This window comes from Typopeltis vanoorti, chromosome 6 (genome assembly GCF_054136105.1).
Source record: "Typopeltis vanoorti isolate ZY-2024b chromosome 6, IOZ_Tvanoo_1.0, whole genome shotgun sequence".
Classification (NCBI taxonomy): domain Eukaryota; kingdom Metazoa; phylum Arthropoda; class Arachnida; order Uropygi; family Thelyphonidae; genus Typopeltis; species Typopeltis vanoorti.
The window spans coordinates 1,637,894-1,663,281 of record NC_143554.1 but is presented as its reverse complement, the minus strand read 5'-3'; the positions used below and the strand labels follow the sequence as shown (position 1 = coordinate 1,663,281).

General features: G+C 36.5%; 1 protein-coding gene across 1 annotated transcript in view; it reads right to left on the bottom strand.

Moving 5' to 3' along the window:
- The window catches only part of PAN2 (PAN2-PAN3 deadenylation complex catalytic subunit PAN2), a 717,374-nt gene that overhangs the window by 573,123 nt on the left and 118,863 nt on the right, over positions 1–25,388 (bottom strand). Inside the window, exon 6 of the mRNA XM_090393913.1 lies at positions 21,806–21,950. Within this exon, the coding sequence (XP_090250039.1) occupies positions 21,806–21,950 (145 nt within the window). The remainder of the gene's footprint in view (positions 1–21,805; positions 21,951–25,388) is intronic.

Genomic DNA, 25,388 nt, shown 5'->3' with positions numbered 1-25,388 from the left:
CAAGACAGATGGGTTATTCTATCACCCAAGTGGTAAGAGTTCTAGGGTTCTTGAAGGCAGTGATATCAAGGATCTATACACCTATACCATCAATGGATGTACAAGAGACCAGCGAGCAATTGGTTTCTGACCATATGGCATTCATGACCGGGGACGATGTAGACTGTCCAGAACAACCATGGCCACAAATCACATCCAATTTCAATGCTGGATGTTCAAGCATCATCAGCGAACAATGGTACGGCATACCATGGGCTATGGGAGCTGATGATGCTTCTGAACTTTTTTGGCTGCTGTGCAAACTACATTCCACCATGGCTTAAGGAAACATGGAAACTAATGTTTCAGGAATTGAAGTTGTAAAATATTCGTTTGTTTTTCTTTTTTTCTTTTGCTATCTATCTATCTGTCAACTTAAATTTATATCTTGCCCCCCCCCCCTTTTCAGCGGTTAGTTAGACCTCGTGTAGTAAGTCTATCTAACATAGCAGTTCCTAAACATTCGCTCAATATCAATTAAGAAATTTATTTTTTCATAACAACTGCGCCACTTAATTGACCTTCTATTGCTTGAAAGTTAGGGCGAGAAGATAACAAAATTAAATTAATACATTAGCACAATTTCTATACATGCAAGTCGTGCCTAATGTCTTTCTACTATTTCCGCAGGTTCGCTAATTTCTTTGGGATAGTGCATTGGCTAAGGAATAAGAATCAGGTAATTACAAAACAAAACATATTTATTTTCTATCTATATATATTTATTTTCCCTTTCAGTACACTCTTGTTCAGAGCCCAGCTTCTCCTTGGAGATTTTTGCTTTGAACTCCCCTAATTGATTAGGATGGAGTCTAGTTTCTCCATCTAGGGCTGCTGTAGTCTTTCTACCTCTTTTTTTATATAAGAGTGTATTTCTTCCATATTGATTGACTCTGCAACCGTCAATCTGTTGTGGTCTATTTTATTCACTTCTGTGGCCTTATTTTCCTCTTTTCCTCCCTTCTGTTGGTTTTTACTTTTTTCTTTAGGATTAACTAGATTTTTCTCTTTCTTAATCTCACTCTTGGATCTGACACCTCTGTAATGTTGTGTATCTGTCTAGCACTAGATGCGGGATGCAGATTGCCTAGCCTTTCCTCTTTTTCTTTAATTGCCTGATAGCATTCTTCCAAAGTGTTTATTTTCCTTTTGTATGCTGTCTCTTAACTCCTGACCTGAACTGGTTGAAGACAGCCCAATCAAAGTGACTCTTTCCATCACTGGACACGCTCAGGCTATTAGCTAAGGTGAGCAACCTATTGTAATAATCTGTGATGGGTTATTTCTTTTCTTGTCTGCAGTTTTGGAGCCTCCACAGGTTCGGACTCATGCTTTTAACTTTGGAAAACTGAGATATCAGAGTATCCTTGAATTTATTGTATTCCAAAGTGTCGCTCAGTATGGGAGAGGAATACAAAAAATTCTTGGCCCTTTCAATCAGTTTATTCTTAAGTATTATTAGAAACTGGAATTCCGACCAGTTTCTGACGTTCCTTAGCTCCTCTACAAACTTGAAGGACAACACATCATCGTGGTCCTCTCTAGAGAATTGAGAGATGATTAGGTGAGGATTCACTGTTCTAAAAAATTCTACATCCCCCCATCGTGTTAGTAGCTCCCAAGTTACCGTCGTTCACATTCATGGTTCTTAAAAAAATTTCTTACACTATTATATATCCTTTCTATTTATTGGCGTGTTCTTTATTTACAAAACTGTTCCAATCCAATATTTCTTATTTTAACTACTGTGGATTTTATCTTCTTGACTGCATCAATGTAACGAATACGTGTTGTTTTTCTATACTTGTGTTGTAATATCTTTATTCTCTTATATCTCTATTCTTTAGCTTTATCTTTATTCTTTATTACTATTTAGTAGTGCACACTTTCTCGTAACCTTACTCACTTACCCTACTGCGTATTATGTTTATCCACCTTTTGTATTTATTAGTCGTATGCCCACGAACACTGAAAAATTTATTTCTCAGACTGCGCCATCAGTATATATCAAAGATTCGGCATAAGACTCAATAAAACTTCTGGTAGATCTCTCCCTCTTTTACTAACTTAAATTCCGTCAACAAAGTTTATATAAGCAGTCGTGGTTCTTAAGCAATTAAACTGCACTTTTAATGCCTTAGTTAATTCCCGCTCACAAGTCCGATTTATTTAGGAACAGTGCAGTTGTAAAATAAGGGATCAGGCAGCACTCTTTTAACAACTAATTAAAACACCTTTATTTACATTAATATGAATTATACATGAATCAAACAACAGGGAGATTGCTTTCTCTACCAATCTATAAAATCTCTAGCATAAAATTAGAACCCTTTCACTTCAACACTAAATAATCTCTTTAACTTTAAAACTTAATTACTCTCTGCTTACAAATTCAACTTATTAAACTTCTAGTTTATTCGCAAAGAGGTTAGCTAACTCTCTGTTAACTTATTTTTACAAATTTGATATCAACTTCTAACATGCCAATTTAGTCTCTTATGGACACTTCTTATTACTATTAAACTAATTCTTAACAGTCCATATACATCATATCTCCTAGATTATAAGAGAAAATATACAAAAGGATGCAACTTACAGAGGGTCTGTATCACACGTTCAGTCAAGAGTCTTTTACTAAAGTCTTTATGGCTTTTCTTTCATCTCGAGTTTTAGGCTTCCTTCAGGAGTATCTTGCTACAGCGGCATCACGTCGGGATACTAGCGGGCTTTTGGACTGCAATGTGCGGTACTTGAATAGCACGTGCAAGAGGTTTCAGCATACGGGCAAATTCTTCTCTGCATCTTTACTTCGAGAACTTCTGCTTCTAATTGCCACCACTTCTGCTACTAACTGCCAATGACTGTGCCTCTAACTGCCGACTGCCAATGACTGTGACTACTGCCGACTGGCTCTGGTTCTTTTCAGTAACAGCGTTTCGCCTTTGCTTTCTTGGCACTTGGATCTCGGCTCTCCTCTGTAGTAACTGGGGTGTTGCCTCACCTCTTTTTTCTGCAGCCACTGCTCTTGTTCAGACTACGTTCTGGTTCCGATTTTCATGACTCTCTGCTGATGACTGTAAGCCCCTTATGCTTGGCTCAGTCCCCTTTTATTTTGCGATCTCGGGTCCTTGCACTAAGGATAGTAAACCCTGAATTCGGCATGACTTTTTCATCTTCTTTTAAGTTCAACCCACTCTTTGTTTGCCTCCGTGCATTATTTTGATCGTATTTGCCTGGCAGCAGTAGAAACTTCTCTCTAAAACTAGCGGATCTCTCTGATACTTTGTTTGTCCTTTCAGTAGCGGAAACTTTTCTAAAACTAGATAACTCCTAGGTTTAGAGAAGTTAACCTAGATATCTACGAGTTCCTAGATAAACTCTTAGATACTAACTTTAAAGGTGTTATGCACTTGTAAGCAACTTTCTCATACAAAAAACTAGTAAACAACTTTCCCATGCTCTTACACATATCTATATACAAAGTTCCGATGGCAAAGCATTGCCTTTGTTTTTGAAGTTAAAACAGTAAATACATTCACATCCCATAGGGTTAACTACATTAATATTTAGCAAAATATACATAGAAACAAACAAGGTTATTTACAGTTCTCATGAGACTTGACCTATGTATAAATCGATGTAAAACGCTTTGGTAATTTGAGCTACATCGAATTTTACATGTGGAACACACGACCCGGCGATATAACGAAGAAACACAGTTTATTAGCATGGGATATGTTTCGTAGTCATTTAACTGAGAATAAATGTCTTCTAGAAAAAAATAACACAAAAATTGCTGTTATACCAGGTGGTTTGACTTCTATATTGCAAACTAGATGTCTGCTTGAACAAACCATTTAAAGATCACATGTGAGAAGAATGGAATAATTGGATGTTGACTGGTGAAATCATTTACAAACGATGGATCTATGCATGTTGCATCACTTGATATATTGTGCAATTTTGTGATCAAAGCAAGGAATAAAGTAAAAGTAGAAACTGTAATAAAATCATTTCAAAAGTGTGGTATCTCTAATCTTATTGATGGCACAGAAATGATCTGCTGTGGGACACTGATGACGATGAAAACAAAATCAATTCACCGGATTCGAACTCAGATCCATATGATGAGCATTTAAACAATGAATTTGAAGAACTATTTTCAACAGATGATGAAGGAAATTAACATGAAAATTGAGGTTAATAATTATTATTTGTTTTTTTAAGACTTACATCTATTGTAATATTTTAAATAAATTTATATAACAAAAATTTAATCTGATTTGTTTATAAACACTGCCTATTTTCTTATATAAAGATGTATTGTAACTACCTAAATGTTCATCCAAGAAATTATGCTTCCCTTTTTATAGTCATCGTATAAGACGACCCATGATTTCATAGGGTTTTCTGTAGTATTCGAGAGTGGTCTTATACGCTGACATATCTTGCACCCTGAATGGCTTTGGTTCAGAATGAAAAAAAATCATTCAGGGCTTAACATAATAACAAAAAAAATTAATGAAAGGAAAACTGGCAAAACACAGGAATTTTACAATCTTATAAGGTAATGAATTATAGTAATGTATCAGAGCAGCATGTCATTTGTTTATTTTAATGAGCAGGAAATATTGTATTATATCACTGTATGGAATTTGCTTAAACAAGTATAATCACTGGACAACTTGTAAGATTAGGTCAAAGGTTTTGTACTTGCTGGTGTATGACCTGAGGCAGTGTGGTTCACAGAAAGCGAAGTGTATGGAGATTTTGAGAAATTACGCTGACATAGCAGAGAGAAAGTAAAGAGAAATTCAAGAGGACAAGAATATCAGAGTGCCGCGTAGGAGTTCCTGGAGAAAAAAGAGGGCATTGTGCGCAGAGAATAAAAGGGGTCTTGTGAGGACAGACGGGGCTTTTTGTTCGACTTCTTGGTTTGGATCGTCTCACCGAGGTGTGCCTGGATCTTCCTGGTCGTGCGAGTGGTGTGATAGGCAGAGATGAGTGGCGGCGGAAAATTGAAGTAGTCTCCTAGCGATACGGCAGACGAGATTCCAGCGCGAGTGAGCGAACGGTTTCCTAATAAGCGTTCGTGAGCCCGTAGATGTCTCCCGAAGAAGTCTCTGAAAATTGAAGTAGCCATGTTGTGGATGAGAAAGCCTATCCAGTAACAATACAATGCTGCACGTGGGATAAGGAAGGAACCACCACTCGGGCATAACAAAGGCAAGCCAGACCTGCAGACCTAATCAAGGCTCAGTGAAGGTAATGTAGACTTTTGTTACCTAATTACGAGATTGTATGGAAGGAAGGAAATTAATATGTAATGTAATTTATGTCAGGACAATGCAACATAGAGAACTTTAAGTGAATAGTGCAACTTAGTACAACCTGATATCCATTGTCAATTTGAACTGGATTGAATTGTTAGAAGGAGGTGAATCTAAATGTATGTATATATAAGAATACTAGTTAGAGTTAAATCGAACCTAAATTTGCATAGTAATCCCAGAATATAGAGGGATATCTATAAGAGAATTTTGTATGTTTGAATGCAGTGGTTAGCAATGTGCTTGAATGTCACTTAAAGCATCCACTGAGCTGCTCTTAAAATTGAAGTAACTTTCTTAATTTAGTATTGATATGTATAAGTGATTTATCTGTGTATTTTGATATAGTTATAGGATGTATATAGAGTGGATAATAAACATGTATTTTTATCTCAAATCTGAGTCTTGCCTGATAATGATCAACTCACCACTCATTAAAGTTCGAACCTAACAAGCAGGAGGGAATTAAACGCTAGAATACTGGCCACGACTGATAGTAGGAATTATTATATATGTGTAAGATTAATGGTAACATCTCCCTGAATAGTATTTTTTATCTATTATAGGATATAGGCTGGCACAGCTATAAAATATAAATTTGTCTATGTCCAAAAAGGAGACAGAACCAGAGTCTAGGTAAAAACATATTACAACTGCAAAAATATAGAGTGATAGAGAGAGAGAAGGTATATAAGGAAAGTATGATTAAATAAGAAGAATAAACCAGATATAACACATATACTGTAAATTTGACATTACTTGCATTTGGACTTTGCTCGGGTTTCAGTTCAATGTATTTCTGAACATGAACTATATTAAAAATAAATCAAGAAACAATCTGAAAAGTGATGAAAATCTCTCAAAATGTTTAAAGATGAAAATTACACCATACTTGCCTACTGCTGAGGCTTGCTCAGAAAGTTCAGCATTAAAAGTCATTAATTCATACCTAATTAGATGTCTCTGTTACATTTCTTCAGTACTAATAAGTAATATTTCAAAAAAATATTTTTTTAATAAAATGCCTTCCCACTTTTCCACTCACTCACTACCCCCTGCCTTCAAGCTTGAGCCTTTTCAGTCTTTATTTATTTTTTTTTATTAGATGCTGAAATGTACCTTTTTCATCTGCCCTACTTTTAAGTATGCATTCCGATTCTGTAATATACTAAATACTTCCAATTCATCAATTTTTGTTCTCACATTAGTCCCTGTCAATTCTGTCTTAACAATATCTTCAGTTGGCTGATATGCCCTTGCAAAATTGTCATTCAGTGGTTTAACAATTTTGTCTCCCTTGGTTGTCATCTACTATATGCACTCATTAAAGTTTTCCTTCCACAGTCATTCTTCCTGCTACTTGCCACATGTAGAAAAAAACTCTTTGGATTTGCTTTTGCCTGCTTAGCAAATTTCTTCTTGTAAAGTAATTATGCTTTCCTTGTATGTTGGTCACACCTTTCTTGCCTGATTCTTGTACTTTTCATGAATTAGATGGTCACCTTTTGCCTTACATATCCTCCTTAACTTTTTTTTTTGCAGTTCATGCTTAATGGTCCTACTCATCCATCTAACTACTACCAGAATTAAGCTCCTGATTTCGGGTATACAATCTGATATTGCTTTCTCCAGATACTCCTTGACTATCCTTAATAATCAGTGAAAATTCTTCACTTGCAGATTTTTCTTGCCATGTCAATGCTTTAAGCTTGTAATAATCAACTGCCTTGTTTATCCACATATACCCTTTCTTAACTGAAAATTCCACATGCTTCACTATTGCCCACATCAAGACAGCATGATCACTGTAGCCACATTAGTTATGGACAGGTCTTCTGATCCTGTAACCAACTTTTCCAATACATGCAACATCCTTGTATTCCAAGTCCTCTCCATCGCCTTCTCTTCAAGTAATTGAAATAGAATGTGATGGAGGAGACTTGGGGACCATTTCAACCTTGCCATGTGATCTTTCCTCTTTCCAATTTATGTCTCCAAAGTTGAAGTCCCCATATAATAATTACCCAACTTGCACTCATATCAATCTGCTGCTGCTGCATGTGTTCCATATCATTCCTGGCACTCCATGGCCTATAGCAACTACTAATTTTATATTTTGTTCTATTAAACTCAATCTCACATCAGACTGACTCAAAAGAATTGTCATCTGTCCAGCTGACACTCCTACTCTTTGCTGGCTACATTCATCTGCAGTACCCCACATCTCCCCCCTGAAAATACTAAATCCATTACATTCTATCCCTGTAACTACATCATCTTCTGTAAGCCAAGTTTCATTAATGCCTATAACTTTTGGCAAGGTTGCACTAACCAATTCCCAAAATTTCTCCCTCTTGTTTCTGATGATTCTACCAATTAGAATATAGAAATTGCAGAATCCCCTTAGGCCCCCAACTATGTTTACATCCTGAATTGACTACCCCATTTGATATGTTGTCTGAGACTAGATTCTGCATTGCATTCACACAAATTCACTTGTATTCACCCTAATTTCTTTAGTTTTCTGACTTTTCACTTCCACACTTTCAATGAACAATGCATTCTCTAGACACATAGACCTTACTCTGAATCTATTTAAATGCAGTCCATCAGCATTGTACAAATCTTTCCATCCACAAACTACATCATTCCTTCTGCAGAACCTGTATTAATTTAATCTTCACCCCCCCCCTTCTCAATTTGCCTCTATAATAGCACGGTAGCAGAACGTCAAACTTCGTCCTCTCACTCTTTGTTTTCACTTCTTCGAATAACTCTTTCACATCCTCCCTCACACAATACTTCTCACCTCTCAGGTCATTGGTTCCAGCCAAAACAATCAATTCTTTCGCCTTCCCTAGCTGCATTCTGACAGCGAAAACAAGATTTCTTCTAGCGATTCTATGAATCACCATAATAAATCATCTGTTTACGCTCTTTCTTTCATTTATTCTTAATTTTCTTTTTGGTATCAGATGTCTTGCTTTTTTCTATTCTCGGTTTTTCTAATCTCTAGCTGTTTCTGCAGCTTTCAATCTCACATATTATACTAAAAAGAATCTTACCTGCTGCAGAACAATACAGGTGAATACAAAAAGGATTCTGAAAAAATAGGTCTACAGTTAACCAGAAGACAGATACATAAAAAAGGATATATTCACTAGTAACATATTTTATTTGTATATTTTAGAAAAGCATAGAGAAAGTGCCCTTTCACCAATCCTTTTTAACTTAGCTTTAGGAAAATGTATTTCAGAAACTGTTGAAATACTGTAAAAGATAACACAAGCAGAATAGTAATATTAAGATATGCAGATGATATATGCCTAGTTGAAGAAAATGCTAAGACATTAGAATAACATTCACAAAACTCAAACCTTCTGCTGAAAATTAGGATCATCAATCAACCAGGGATAATGACAAGTTTTCCATTGATAACCAGAAATTGCAAAATGCCACTGCCCTCAAATATTTTGGAACACTGATAACTCATCCATCACTACACCAATTACAATCATTAGAACCATTATTTTATAAGGAGCATAAATCTGGTGCATAAAAGACAAAGATTCAAAAGCTTTGTAGATCTTTGAAAATAAAATCCTCTGAAAAATCTTTGGAACTATAAGGGATAACACAACAGGTGACTGGAGAAGACATAATCAGAACCCTACTTTTATTTGATGAAATCTGAGTTTGCAGACTGAGACAACTTGGACATGTGGAAAGAATAGATAAACAAGCATTCAAGATATCAGCCAGTAGGGTGGCTAAGCGGTCTAAGGTGCTGGTTTAAGGCATCAGTCTCTTTGGAGGTGTGGGTTCGAATCCCACCCCCTGCCAATTTTCCCCTTGATGAATCAGACTTTGTGGAGGATCTCTTTTAATAACAATAATAAAGATGAAGCCTGATGAAAAGCAACCTAGAGGGTGATCACAATAATTCTGGGAGGATAATATCCAAAAAGACTTGGCTGAGATGGCAATCCTCGACTGGACTGAAAGAACTTAGACAAAAAGAAACGGAAGAAGTTGGTCCTTGCAGCAAAGAACCATAGAGGTTAAGCAAACTAAGAAAGAAGATACGAACATTTTCATTCTGTCTTCAGAGAGCTTGGCCAGAAATAAAATCTTGTTCAAAGCCTGGAGACAGATATGAGAGTTCTAAGAAATATTAGACAACTGAAGATAGCATCAATGGCAGTATCATATTAAAAATGAGAATATTAGAAAAGAAGATGACATTGCTGACATTGCTAGCATCCAGGAATATGTTAGCATTACTAATCTCAGGTGGTATGGGCACTTAAACAGAATGGGAGAGGAAAGATTAGCAAAACAAGCATTCTTTGCCATGATGGTAGAGGAAAAAGACCCAGAGTAAGACCAAGATGTAGGTGAATTGATACAATAAAAAAATACCTTAGAAGAGAGAAATAAAAGATCTGATAATACTGGAATGTTGACAGACAACAGGTTAATTTGGAGGAAAATTGTCGATAGCAAGTTTGTAATGGTGTAACTTTTTCATATGATAATGCCATCAAAAAACAAGGAAAGACCATATAAGTAACATGGGCATCAGGAATAATTTAGGACTAAAAAGTGTTGAAGAAATGCTTAAGAACTCTTGCTTGAAGTGGTATAGACATCTAATGAGAATCAATTTAGAAAGAATACAAAGAGGAATGTATGAAATAAAATTCAGGGGAAGAGACCAAGAGGTAGACCAAGGAAAAGGTGGAAAGACCAGATAAGAAAAGATCTAGAAGAAGAAGAAAAAAAACATAACTGGTATATTGTTAGTGAAGGAAGATGGAAAAACAGAAAGAAAAGGAGAGATGTGATCTGTTTAATGATTACAAATACAAAGAGCCAACAAGTTTCACTAGCCACTGTCTAGCATTTTCAAGGCTGTACTGGTGTGATAACAAATGCATCAAGTTACATGAAAACATACACTTTAGTAACTGTTAGGTCATTACATTTGATAATTCGTGTTTGATGGCATGCATGCGTTCGAATGCTTCAGTCAGAATCCGGTACACGACCACGTGTTGTGTAGTTTTTCACATATTGTAGTTCTGTTGAGCTGAGAGAATTGATGAGATATTTCCATATGTCTTTAAGAATAGCACCTTGATTTCTATTTAAATTATTGCCTGTGCGTAGCATCACTGCTGCCTCTTTGAACGTTCTGTGACTGTAGTCATTATCGATGTAAGGCATAGAACTGTTTTTCCAATCTATAACGTGATTTGATGTTAAGAAATGATGAGCTAAACCAGATGTGATGATTCTATTGTGATTGACATCCCCCACGTGTTCCTTCTGTCTTATTTCAAAACTTCTAGAGGTCTGTCCAATGTAAGAAAGGCTACATGTGCATGGAATTTCATATACTTCAGGAAATTTGAAGAAAGATACCTCATCTTTGGTACCACTCTGATGTTATGAGCTTTTAACATTCTCGCCGATTTTGTGGAAACTGAATTAATATATGGAATGACAGCTGTGGACACATATTGGGACTCCGTTCCACATTGTTGGGGGTCGTCTTTAAAAAGCAATTTGTTTAAAATGTTAGAAGGGTATCCATTCAGAGATAGAGTGTTAGCTATTTGTGACAGTTCCCTCTGTACATCTCCTTCTTTCGAAATAGACCTTAAGGCTCTATTATGGAGCATATGAATGATGCTGTGTTTTTGTGATCTATGATGGTTAGACGAACTACCTGTATCTGTGGGTTTGTTGTAAATGGACAGTTGGACATTGTTATCTTCTCTCCTCACTAGTATGTCAAGGAAGGGTAGTTCTTTGTTCTTTTCCAGTTCCATAGTGAATTTGATCTTATTATGTATTGATAGTTGATTTTATTAAGAAACATGAGAAGGTTTTCCATGGTATCCATCCAGATGATGAACACGTCATCGACATATCCCCACCATATCGACGGTTTAGGTGAAATGGTGGAAAAAATATCCTTTTCAATTTATTCCATAAATAGATCTGCGCATGGTGGTGAGAGGGGGCTACTCATGGCTAGACCTTCCGATTGTTTGTATACTATGTTATTTACTTTGAAGAAATTTGATTTCAGGCAATGATGAAACAACTGGGTGATGTCCTGAGGGAAGAGATCTTTTAGAATGTTGACCACCTCTACATTAGTGAATAAGGACACTACATCTAAACTAGCCATAATGTCAGTTTGTGATATTTTGATCCTTTTGATTTCTTCCACAAATTGTTGAGAGTTTTTAATGTAGGTCTCTGTTTGTCTAATTTTTCCTTTCATTAAATTTGCCAGATGCTTTGCTAGTAAGTACATAGGTGAGGCTCTTCCATCAACTATTGGACGAAGTGGTACGTTTTCTTTATGAATCTTCGGTGCCCCCATAAAGGCGTGGAGTAATAGGGTGTAAGGAATTAAATTGTTTTTTTAGTTCATCCTACCAACCGGTCATATTGCGATTTATCTGGGATAGAAAAAAGTCTATCATTTTCCAGAGGCTACAGCAAATACTATCAGATTCAATAGTACGATTTTTCTTGCCTCAGCAAAACCACCAACACCTAATACTACTCCATATGATAAGAAAGCAATCTGCAATTTACATAACAACAAAGACATTATAATAACCAAAGCAGACAAAGGAAATTCAACAGTCATTCTCAACTTGAAAGATTACTTTAATAAGATTAACTATTGTTACTAGAAGACAGTTCCACATACCAAGTCTTAGATAAAAATCCCATCATGAGTAATCACCTGGAGACTAACGCTCTTATCCGCAATATGACTGGTTGGTTGGATGAACTAAAAAACAACTTAAATCCTTACACCTTATTACTCCATGCCTTTATGGGGCACCGAAGATTCATAAAGAAAACGTACCACAAGAAAACATCACACCATTTGAAAATGGCGACTTCACATGCCACAAGAATTTTGTGGAAACAGGCTGTTCTGTGCATCATCCAAGGTCAACAGGAAGGCTGCATGCTACCAATGCTGTTGTGGAAGAAGTTCAGGAAAGTTTCCATAGAAGACCTGGAAATTCAACCAGATAGGTGTCTCATCAAATTAGAATTCCACATGTGACTGTGTGGTGTGTTTTACAACAGTGTCTACATTTAAGACCTTACAAATTTATCCTCGTACATTTGAAGATAGATGATAAGAAGATATGTCAGGATTTTTGTATGAAAATGATCAGTAGGACAGAACAAAATGAGGACTTTTTGGACACAATCGTTTTCAGTGACAAGTGCACTTTTCTCATATGTGAGTAAACACTCACAAAAGCAGAATTTGGGGAAGCAAAAATCCACACACCATCATAGAGCATGTTTGTAGCACCCCAAAGGCTAACATTTTTTGTGCCATAAGTAAGAAGAAAGTGTATGGACCCTTCCTTTTTTTCAGAGTCTACCATTACTGGTGGTGTGTATCTGGACATGCTACAAGGGTACCTAATACCACAATTAGATGATGATGACCACAACAGACACATTTTTTTCAGCAAGACGGAGCATCTCCTCCCCTCATTACCTAACAGATGTAAGGTCGTACCTCGACACCTGTTTTCCAGGGCCCCTCTACCAATTTGATTATTAGAGGAGTGCCTATAGCATGGCGACCACATTCCCCAACCTTACACTGTTAGATTTTTTTTCTCATAGGGTTTTGCAAAACATCGAGTGCTTGTACTACCACTACCAGGCAATTTGAATGAGCTGCTTTCCAGAATTACTGCCACCATTGCTGAAATTACACCAGATATGCTCTGCCGGGTGTGGCAGCAAACTGATTACAGATGGGATGTCTGCAGATTTACTGGAGGCAGCCATATCAAACTTTAATATGTCAGTGTTGAGACTTCAAGTGTTATGATACATTTGCACACTAATAAAAATTGTTCATCTATCGCTATTTACCTTCTATTGTCATTCAAAGCTGTAACCCCCCCCCCCACTTTTGAAACACCATGCTATTCATGTATAGGAAAAAGAGAGTGGGTGATAAAACAGAGCACAGAAGTACTGTCATATTAGTGAAAAAGCTCAAAGAGAGGAAACCATCTACCATGACACCTGAAATGAATGTCTACAGGGAAAGCTTACTATCTAATCACAAAGGGTGGCAGGTAGAACCAAAGAATGGCAATTTAGTGATCACAAGCCTAAATGTCAGTCACATATATCTCCAAACCTTTCACTAGAACATCCAGTGATGGATAATCTAAGTTGAAGTTTTGGAGAGGACCTGGAGGTGAGTCACCAAGATTGAGATAGGTTTATAGAATACTTCCTATGAAGACAGACTGAAGGTCTGTAGGTTGCAAAGGTTAGTTGATAGGTGGAGAAAAGAGTTGGGTATGCTAGAAATATGTAAGTTATTAAAGGAATTTTATAGGTTGTAGAGTAGGTGCCCTCCCTCGATGAGTCGGACTTCCTGGAGCTGTTACATAATAATAATATCTACTACATTTGTGTTTAGTCTAGAGAACTAACTACTCTATTAACTGTACCCTCAAATGCAAGAAATATAAGCTCCTACTTAATTAAGGCATGATGAACATATTTATAACGAGTATCCCTACACTGCATGCGAAAAGAAAGGAACCAAACACGGTGCCTGTTTTGTCTCTGGACTACTCTGGAGAAAATGGGAAAACACCCTGGAAGTTAAATAAGGTCATAGTTATCATGCATATGAGAACTGTAGAGAGAGAGAGAGAGAGAGAGATGAATGAGTAGTATAGATTACCAGCAGTAGTTCTTAGTGCTTTGTCAGCAAATTAATTATCTGAAAATGCCAGGATAATAATAATTATCATAATACTACTAATAATAGTCATTAATATAAACAGATAACTATAAATATTGTGAGCGATTACAAAAATTTATTTCTAAAATAGTGACATATGTGCACAAGTAAAATACTTCTATAAAGAGCAACTGAGTTTTTTCATACTTTGTGAAATTCAATATATATATATATACAGGGTGTTCGGGATAAATTTGACATATTTATAATTAATTATATTTTTCCGTAAGTTACATGTATTAACACACACTTCTCTTCATTTAAAAGTTTGGACCCTTCTTCATTCATATACAAGATGTCAGAAAGGATGGATAGCTGGAACCCACCTGAATCATGGAAGAGAATAACTTGTATCATGATGATTCGTGCCCGCCATCAAAATAAGGATATTACGACTGCTGCCCAATGCTCCCTGAATACAGTAAAAACAATCAGGCATGAACTAGAGACTTGCAATGGTGACTACGAGGATGTAGCAAGAAGAAAGATCCCTAGCAGACGATCTGATTGCGTTCGTACAGCAGAATTCCTCGCAAATCTGCAGGAACAGGTGTTGAAGAACCCTGGCATTGGAATTCGGGCTTTGTTCGTGGAGTTGCTAACTGTAGTCAAGCCCTGGATAACAAGGGTAGCCAATGGTAGGCCGTATGTATGGCAGCAGGATTCGGCCCCTTGCCACACCTCTGGGAAAAGTCAAAAATGGTTGTCTGAAAATTTCTACGACTTCACCAGTCCAAATGTTTGGCCTCCAAACTCCCCAGACCTTAACCCCATGGATTATTTTGTATGGGGCGCAGTTGAAAAAGACACCAATCGCACTTCCAGTAATACAAAAGCCCAGTTAATGGATAAAATTAAAACAGTTTTTGCGGCCCTTCCCAGGGAGACTGTAGCATCAGCTTGTTCGAGGTTCCGAAGCAGAATTGAAGCTGTGATCGATGCTAATGGTGGTTATTTTGAGTAAATCTTGTTGATAGTATTGTAATTAACTCTGCCTGTAATGTTTTTTGTCAATTCATTAAATTTAATAGATACAAAGAAGATTTTCTTTTTCCTTACGAAACTGTCAAATTTATCCCGAACACCCTGTATATATATATATATATATCCTATTTGTTAATAATAGCTTTAATGGAACATGTGCACTAGACACTTTAAAGTAAATTTCACAGTTCATACATAAAACAAAAATTATATAGAATTTATTCAAAAATTCCAATATATTTCATCCAATATTAATTATGCAGATGTCATCAGAGAGATAGATTCCATTAACTACATTTTTTACTAAATAATTTAAGGTTATTACAACGTAAACTAGGATATACATTAAAATCAATTTTAATATACTTCAATATTTCAGCAACGTCACGTTGCCATTTTCAAGGAACTTAAGAACAAGACACATACATGCAGGCACAACAAACAGTAAGTGAGGAAGAAGCAGGAAGCTATTATTTCTCCTAAAGTCCCAATGGCTCCCCCTAGCGGGCAATGTTGGTATTCTTGGGCGAGTGGACTGAAGGTCTTCTAATGTAGGTTTCCCAAATTTGAGGCAGTCTCATGCAGCCAAATTTCTTGAGGTTTGGATTTTTTCTTAGGGTTAAAGCTGATTCCATGAAAAGCCTTTCATATTTGTATTTACTACGGTGTATTATTGTGGCTTTCTTCCACCGTATTCTATGGCAGATATCCAGTGCATGGTTAGCAAGACCAGAGTGGCTGTATTGGTGAAATCGGATATAGTCCTTGTGTTCTGAAATTCTGATATTTGCTGTCCTGCCTGTTTAGCCAAAGTAGGACAGCTTACAGCTGCAAGGGACCTGATATACACCAGATAGGTCTGGGGGGGGGGGGGAGGTCTTTAGTAGAGCGGATAAGGGATGCCAATTTCTTATATGGTCTATAACAAGAAGTTAAGTCATGTTTTTTTAGGATTTTTGTAATTTTTTCTGAGGTGCCTCAGATATAGGGTATGGTGATGGATTTAGAGTAATCCTTGTTGTGGGGGGGATTGTGGGTTACTGGTTTCAATGTTTTTTTGATTTTTTTTTTTGGGGGGGGGGGTAGCCATTGGCTGAGAAAGTGTTGAGAATGTGGTTTAGTTCTGTGGTTAAGGCATTGTCATTTGAACAGATAAATTTAGCCCTGATGTGTGGTGTCTTAATGACTCCATATTGTTGCGAGGAGGGGGTGGTGGAATTGTTGGTGAATGTATCTGCCTGTAAGGGTGGGTTTTCTATAGAGTGAGAAAACCAAGGTTCCATCAAGCTGGCGGGTGACTAGTGTGTCTAAGAAAGGAAGGCAGTTGTTTTTTCCCTCTTCCAGGGTGAATTTGATTCTCGGGTGTTGGTTGTTTAAGTGTGTTAGGAAAGAGAGGAGTGCATCAGAGCAATGTGGCCAAATAGTGAACACATCATCCACATAGATGACGTGTTCGCTAAATGAAAAATGGCAACGTGACGTTGCCGAAATATTGAAGTATATTAAAATTTATTTTAATGTATATCCTAGTTTACGTTGTAATTTCCTTAAATTATTTAGTAAAAAATGCATAACCAACGTCTAAGCCTTTCCACGAGAATTACGATAATTCACAGAGCTTCCATCGCACGTAAAGCACGCCAGACAACTGAATCATCTCATCTTCCTAAAACGCTGCTGGGATAACCAGGTAATTCCTAATTGTATCAAATTCAAGCACCGTTTCTCTTCACAAAAGGCTCTTCGTATTTATAACTGTGCGAGCCAAGCCTTGCTCAGGGAACAAATCGCCACAACTCGCCGTTTCCTGAATGATGCTAACTTAGCTATCCAGGCACTCAAAGATGACCTTTCAATTACCTTAAGCCATGAAATTCGGTCTATTTTATACAACATCTCGTGCACTGCAGTACAGAAAGAATTTAAAAAAGTACGAGATCGACACATCAAAAAATTTAAAAATTTAAAAAAGAACTCGATCTTGAAACCACAACTTCCTACCGAAATGGTAGTCAACCTTTCGTCATTTAGCGTGAAACCTGAAGCACTTGACGCCCTCACATGTTGCCACAACTTCGCCATTGCATCCAGAAGAATACCTGCTGAAGATATTATGATACGAATTGAACACGGCATACAACACCTTCCAAACCACATCGCCAACGTTATTAGACTGGATGTGGCTTGTGTTCTGACCAAAGCTAAACCACCAAAAGCCAACATGCCCAGTAAGGAAATTAAATCTCTAATATAATTAAAGAAAAACAAGAAAATAATAATCACCAAAGCTGTTAAAGGGAACGCCATGGTATTGCTTAACCAAAAGGATTACACAGGTAAGCTGAAAGCTCTATTGTTAGATCGGACTACTTACCTCCCTATCAAGTACGGTCCCACCAACTCACAAATTAGAAAACTCCACAGGCTCCTTAAGAAAGTCACTTCTTGATCTATAGAAGTCACTAACAAATTAAAACCATTTAATTCCATACCTCCCGTATTTATGGACTCCCAAAAATACATAAGGAAAATGTGCCATTACGTCCCATAGTGGATGGCATTGATTCCCCCACATATAAACTAGCTAAACATTTGGCCAAAGCTCTCTCACACTATACTGGCAACACACCTTCACACATAAAAAAACTCAGCCCACTTCAAAGCCAGCATAGAAACCCTTACACTCAAACACACTGACATAATGGTCAGTTTTGATGTCTCCTCCTTATTCACAAATGTCCCACTCAAAGAATCCTTAGAGCTAATCCAAGCTAAATTTCCTCCCGATATCACAACCCTATTTCAGTTCACAAAGAACTCAGGCTATTTTGTTTAGCAAGGAAAATTCTACAAACAAATAAAGGGGACAGCCATGGGTTCTCCAGTCTCTCCACCCTTGGTCAACTTTTATATGGAGACTTTTGAAGAGAAAGCCTTAAACTCTGCCCCACAAAAACCAACCATTTGGCTTCGCAATGTGGATGATTTGTTTGCTATTTAGCCACATGGCTCCGATGCACTCCTCTCCTTCCTAACACACTTAAACAACCACCACCCCAGAATCAAATTCACCCTAGAAGAGGAAAAAAAAAAACTGCCTTCCTTTCTTAGACACAAGTCACCTGCCAGCCTGATGGAACCTTGGTTTTCTAAGTCTATAGAAAACCAACCATACAGGCAGATACATTCACCAACAATCCCACCACCCTTCCTTGTAACAATATGGAGTGTTGACATGACAATGTTCAAATGACAATGCCCTAACCACAGAACTAAACCACATTCTCAACACTTTCTCAGCCAATGGCTATCCCCCCCCCCAAAAAAAATCCAAAAAATATTGAAACCAGTAAACCACAACACCCCACCCCTCACAACAAGGATACTCTAAATCCATCACCATACCCTATATCCAAGGCACCTCGGAAAAAATTACAAAAATCCTAAAAAAAACAGGACTTAACTTCTTGTTACCAACCATATAAAAAATTGGCATCCCTTATCCGCTCTACTAAAGACCAACCCCCCCCCCCCCTAGACCTACCTGGTGTATACCAGGTCCCTTGCAGCTGTAAGCTGTCCTACTTTGGCCGAACAGGCAGGACAACAAATATCAGAATTTCAGAACACAAGGACTACATCCGGTTTCACCAATACAGCCACTCTGGTCTTGCTGACCATGACTGGATACCTGCCTAGAATACGGTGGAAGAAAGCCACGATAACACACCGTAGTAAATACAAATATGAAAGGCTTTTCATGGAATCAGCTTCAGCCCTAAGAAACAATCCAAACCTCAACAAATTTGGCTGCATGAGACTGCCTCAAATTTGGGAAACCTACATTAGAACTTCAGCCCAATCGTCCAAGAATACCAACATTGCCTGCTAGAGGGCACCATCAGGACTTTAGGAGAAATAATAGCTTCCTGCTTCTTCCTCACTTACTGTTTGTTGTGCCTGCGTGCATGTGTTTTGTTCTTAAGTTCCTTGAAAATGGCAACGTAAAGTTGCTGAAATATTGAAGTATATTAAAATTTATTTTAATGTATATCCTAGTTTACGATGTAATTTCCTTAAATTATTTAGTAAAAAATGCATGGCCAACATCATTAACTACATTAAAAAGATGAATCAAAATAATAAATCATAAATCATGCATATATTAGTTTGTTTCGGTTGCAGCTGAAGTATATGATATTACACTATTAGATATCAAAGGAACAATTGTAGTAAGTTGCATAGATTAAAAATATATAGATATAAAAAAATAAATAAATATCAGGAAAATGTAGAAAAAGATATCAGAGAATTATGTATGGATGAAGCTAATGAATTACGTTTTGAGACTGCCCAAATTTTATATAAAACAAAACCACCTCCTTTAAATATACCCTTCTCAGAAGTACAAGCTTTTTCGCTTCCCATGCCAGAACACCCAATACAGTCAATATGGAGGCTGATAAAGGTAATTCCACTGTTGTCAAGAATGGCATTGAATATAATTGTAAAATTAATATCTTATTAAGAGATAAATCAACCTAAAGTGTTATCAGCAGGGATGCAACAAAAAGTCAAATCAATAAATTAAATAAATTATTAGATAATGTACATTTGTGGGATGCTACTATTGTTGAGAGGTTGTGAATTCATCATGCTCATCCACCTCATCTCTAAGGTCATCCTAAAATGCATAAGCATGGCAATCTACTATGCCTAATAGCAGACTGTATTGGATCTCCAACTTACTACTTTGCAAAACTTCTCTCGTCATCTTCAGAATCTCATTGGCCATACCAGCTCTTATATCAAAAACAGTCTTCAGTTTTTACAATCGGATTTACCAGAAGATATTGTCAAACTATTTAAATTTACCATCAATTTTGGCTATTTTACATGGCATAATAAGTTGTTCACACAAATAGAAGGAACAGAAATGGGCAGTCCTATCTCACCAGCCTTAGCTGATTATTTCAAGGAGCATCTGGAAAAAGAACTCTGACACTATATTCCCTCACCTTCGTGTATGGTCATGCTTTGTTGATGATATATTTGCAGTCCAATCCCACAATGAGTCAGAAATGCTTCAGTTCCTTGAGAAAATAAACTCTTTGTACTCCCATATCAAGTTTACTATTGAATGTGAATCCAATAACCAACTACCCTTTTTGGATACCATAATAATTCATAATCCCACAGGTCATGTTGAATTTTCAGTTTATCGGAAGCCAAACTTTACTTGCAGACACATTCACTCATTCCTCCCAACATCATTCATCACAAAAAAACCCTTTTGTTAAATGAACTGAATAAAATTAAAAGCAATCTGATATGCAATAGATACAACAAAACTACCATTCAAAAAATTATTGATAATGATCATCCTTCTACCAAACTACAATCTGATGTGAAAAGAATTTCGATACCCCACCTTAAAGGAACCATGGAACAAATAGCAAGGATTCTTCGTAAATTCAATCCACATGCTTCCTTCAAACCAACTTGGAAACCGTTTTTCTTCCTATCATCAACAAAGGATGCATTACCACCTCTTTCCTTACTGGGTGTCTATCAAGAATCCTGATCATGTCATCTTTTCTATTTTGGACAGACTGGCCATTCTACCTTGATTAGAATTGAAGAACATCAAGACAATATTACATTTTTGGAACTTGACAAGTGTGGCCTTGCTTCTTATGCTATTGACATTAGACACAGAGTCATATGAAACCAGACAAAACTTCTTCACTCCAGCAAGTTCAAATTCAATCGTCTTTTCCTTGAAACATGTGAAATACTAAAAAATTGTCCGAACCTGAACCAATCAGACTGTATGTCAATATCCAAGTTTTGGGAAGTGATCACTATTAATTGTCTAAAAGTTTTTTTTAACAAGTATTATTATTTTATTTAATTTTTAATCTATGTAACTTACTACATTTGTTCCTTTGAACTCTAATAGTATAATATATACTTCAGCTGTGACTGAGACAAGCTAATATATATTCATGATTTATGACTCATTATTTTGATTCATCTTTTGAATGTAGTTAACAGTATCTCCCCGATGATATCCATGTAATGTTGGATGAATGTACTAGTTTTTGAATAAATTGTTTAATTTTTGTTAAATTGAGGTGAAATTTACTTTAATAAATGTTTGTTGTCCTACTCATATCAAGATGACATTCAATTTCAGCAACTGCTATTCGATTCCTTGGGTTGATCAGCCATTAGTAGACAGAAAAGTTTCCTAATCTCTCATGGATCCTTCCCAAAATTGTGTCTGAACAATTTTTCACAGATTTTGTAGCATGCAAGCATAGAACAGAAAATGCTTTGCTGAATGAATCACAATGTTTCCGTTGTATAGTACCCAAGTGGCAAAAGTGAAAACTTTTCCTTATGCAGCATTGAATAAAAACTTATAGGTGCTCTAAACAATAATACAACCTCGACAGTTAGACTTCTGTCCAGTGCTCAAATCACTTTGTAGTTACCATGTATATATACATATGTTACAAGTACATAGTGCATACACACACAAAAATTATTTTCATCCTTTTGTATTTTAATAATCTGAATGTTATAATAATAAAAGTTTAATCTTTGACTATACCTGAGAAACAACACACAATCGTGATGTAAATGCTGGAAGAAATCTAAGTAAAAGAGGTGGAATCATCATCTGGATTGGGGCCATACTTCTCATTACCCTTAAATCATACACCATAAGTAAACGATCAACTGTAAGACCACCATGCCTGTTAAAAATAAATCAATATATATATATAATTCCAAACTTTTTTTTGTAATTGTGCTATTCTAAGTTGGTTTCATTTCATATATATATATATATAATAATAGGTATACATTTTAATAGGGACATTATTACACATATGTACCATAAAAATGTACATTTCATAAACTTCTTAAGTCTGAAATAATAATCAACAACATTAAATTTTGCTAAAACAGATTAATAAAAAAAAATGACTGGATACTGAAAAAATAAATATTCTTTTCATTCTGTTTGTACAGATCAATCATAATAGCTTGAAACAAATATAGAAAAGAGATATACTCTTGATGTGTTAATGTAATTTCCAAGTTAGGATGTTTCTGGAATATTTGTGCATATCAGTCTTTGAACTGGATGTAAAAATATGCAACATGGTATATAAGTGATATACTGTACATGTATCATTTTATTATGCTATACCGTCAGTGTATAAGTTGTTTTAGCCACCAGAGAATACAATTAGGGGCAGAGTTGCACAGTGCCACACCATTCTTGCTCATTCATCATCCAAGTGGATACTTAATAACAGAGTGTGCATTGGGAAGATTAGATTTGAAAAGGAATCCAGAAACTAGGGAAGGAACTCCAGTTGGTTCTTTGCATTCCTCATAGGCTACATGCAGGGCCAGATTTATGCATAAGCTAGGCAAACTTCAACTTAGGGTTTCACAATGTAAGGGCCTCCACTTCAATGTAGATACCCACTAGAGTATGGGGGAGCTCTTAAAAGTTATAGCATTAAATCCAGCACTGACTATATATAAAGGTGTCCTCTCAATTACATCATTTTAGTTATAAATGATCCCCAAGTCAAACAGATAATGAACAAATAAACCAATGCAGAGGGAAACTTTTGATAAGAAATGCCATAAAATATTAACTGCATTGGAATAAATATTTGCCACACACACTTACACACCTTTTGAGAAGATACATTAGAAAATGATGGCATTAAAGCATTCATCCATAAGCCAGGAATGATATTTACTTTTAATGACAGTTTGTCACCAAATATCTACTACAGAATTTTTTTGCTGCCTCACTTGATGGTGGTATAATTTTCCTGGAGTGCAGCATAAAACTAAGACAAATTCCCAATAATGCAAAGATCTTGAACCATAATGAATTTTACAGGGAATTTTTCTGTATGCCATTATTCTGAAGTTCAGTCATTTCCATCTGTGTCGAAGCTCATCAATATTAACAGCAAAGGTGTTTTGGAATGGACTGATTTCATTTGATCACTATGAAATAGCAAACTATGAGACAAATCATTATTATTCAGACTCCTCCAGACAGTTCAAAGACTCATCATTGTGGCTTCCACCCATGAAAGGTTTTTAAAACCTACAGTATAGCACATGGGTGGGATAAAGACTTTTTTGTATTTTTTTTATTTAATTTTTTTACAGTCCAGAAACCTTGCTCTGCAGACCAAACATGGAATTTTTTCACATATTTGGTCTGTAGAGCAAGAAAACAAACAGCTTATTTGAAAGCCTGAACCATTTCAGGCTTTCAAATAAGCTGGGTGGTGATCTCAAACCAGGCAATGAAATTCATCTCCCACCTAAAGACAATTGCAATACATCCCTGCTATAGGCAAGGATATTTGTGATTATCTATCATCTCTCTCCTTGAACACATTCACCAAAGATGCACCCATAATACAATTCACATGCTCACTACACACACCACATGTAAAAGCCAGCACTACATGTTTCCTAAATAAACAACTACACGTGTAAATTACACAGAAATAAAGAATTAAATATAAACCACTATTTTGTGATGAGTATCTCATCACATCATCAGAATGAATACAAACAAAGAGAACAGACTGATACACGAAGCAAGAAAGGAATGAACAGAAATTATAGAGTGATACCGCATTGCCACTCTCCATCCAGTCGAGTGATACTATTAGGAACCCATGGGAACTGAAAACATAATCATTAACTTAGGTATAAATAGACACAGCTGATGGTAAACAGAGTGCAAAGCACATAACAAAATGTAAAAATGTATGGCACAGAGCAGGTTTAACAAGAAAAATGACTAAATCAAAAATCAGATTAAAATTAAATTAAGACATCTACTCACAGAAATGCATATTGAGTCATATACAATAAAATGCTTAGTTACACAATAAACAGAAAGTATAGGTGAGACATGCAGAATAAACCTGGGAATGTGTGTAAGGTATAAATCTACATGTAATTAAATATATGAAAAGGATATATATATATATATGTATACACACACACAGAATAATCAAAATTAAAGTATCCTTGTATAAGGCCTTGTGGAGTGCAACCCAATGATCTAAATACTTTGCAGGAATACACTGCGTGTCACGTGGAAGCCATATCTGAGGGGGGGCAAGATCCAAAATTCACCACTGGGGGGAGGGGGGAGGAACTGTATCATGTGCCGAATGTTGTGCAGTAATTTTTCTGTGTGTGTGTGTGTGTGTGTGTGTGTGTGTGTGTGTAAGGAGAAGAAAAGCAACATGAGCATAAATCACACATTTTGATTCACTTACTTCTATTATGCATTCATAGACTGCACTGTTCAATGTGCTGCCCTTCTCAGTATGACAGAAACTGCATTCTTTGCACAGTGTGTTCAACAGCAGAATGCAGCTAGTCAGGACTGATGTTGTGTACATGCTGCATTATGCTGTTTTTCAGCACTGGCAATTTATCTGGATGATCCCAATAAACCCTTTCAAAATACTTGCAGAAACATATTATTATATACATACCAACATAAACCAACAAAAATGATCAAAAAAAAAAAAAAAAAACAGATTTCAAATAAACGTGTGTGTGAAGAATTTTTGTCTTGTTCCATAGAATCCTGTGGCTAGTAATAATTCTACACTTTGCAAGACCAGATTTCTCAGCTGGAGAAAAACAGATGTAATCCATATGTTCTAAATATCTGATGTTTACGACAGCAGCACAACTAGAGTTTTACCACCCTCAGTAAATTCATAGCTAAGCTCTTGAAAAGGCTCTTAGCTATGCTTAGTGAGACAATTTCGATAATTGTTAAAATTATCCTGCCACTGGCATCGTTCTAACACCTGCGCTCTTGGCAACTATTCCAGTATCAAGGCATTCCTATGCCTCTGGTCGACAGGTACACTGCAGGGTGAGCCAATTTGTGTGCATTCACTCTGAAGATTATTAGTGTTTTTAGGGGACACCTCCAAGGAGTCCAAAGACTCATTGAGGGAGGACACCTACTCTACAACTCTCCCTCTCCACTACTCACAATCTACCAATTACAGTGAACCACAACATACCATCTACACCAAAGCCATCTACTGGCTGCCACCACCACCAGCATTTTCACAGACAATCACAAACATCCATGCCCATGGTAGGATTGA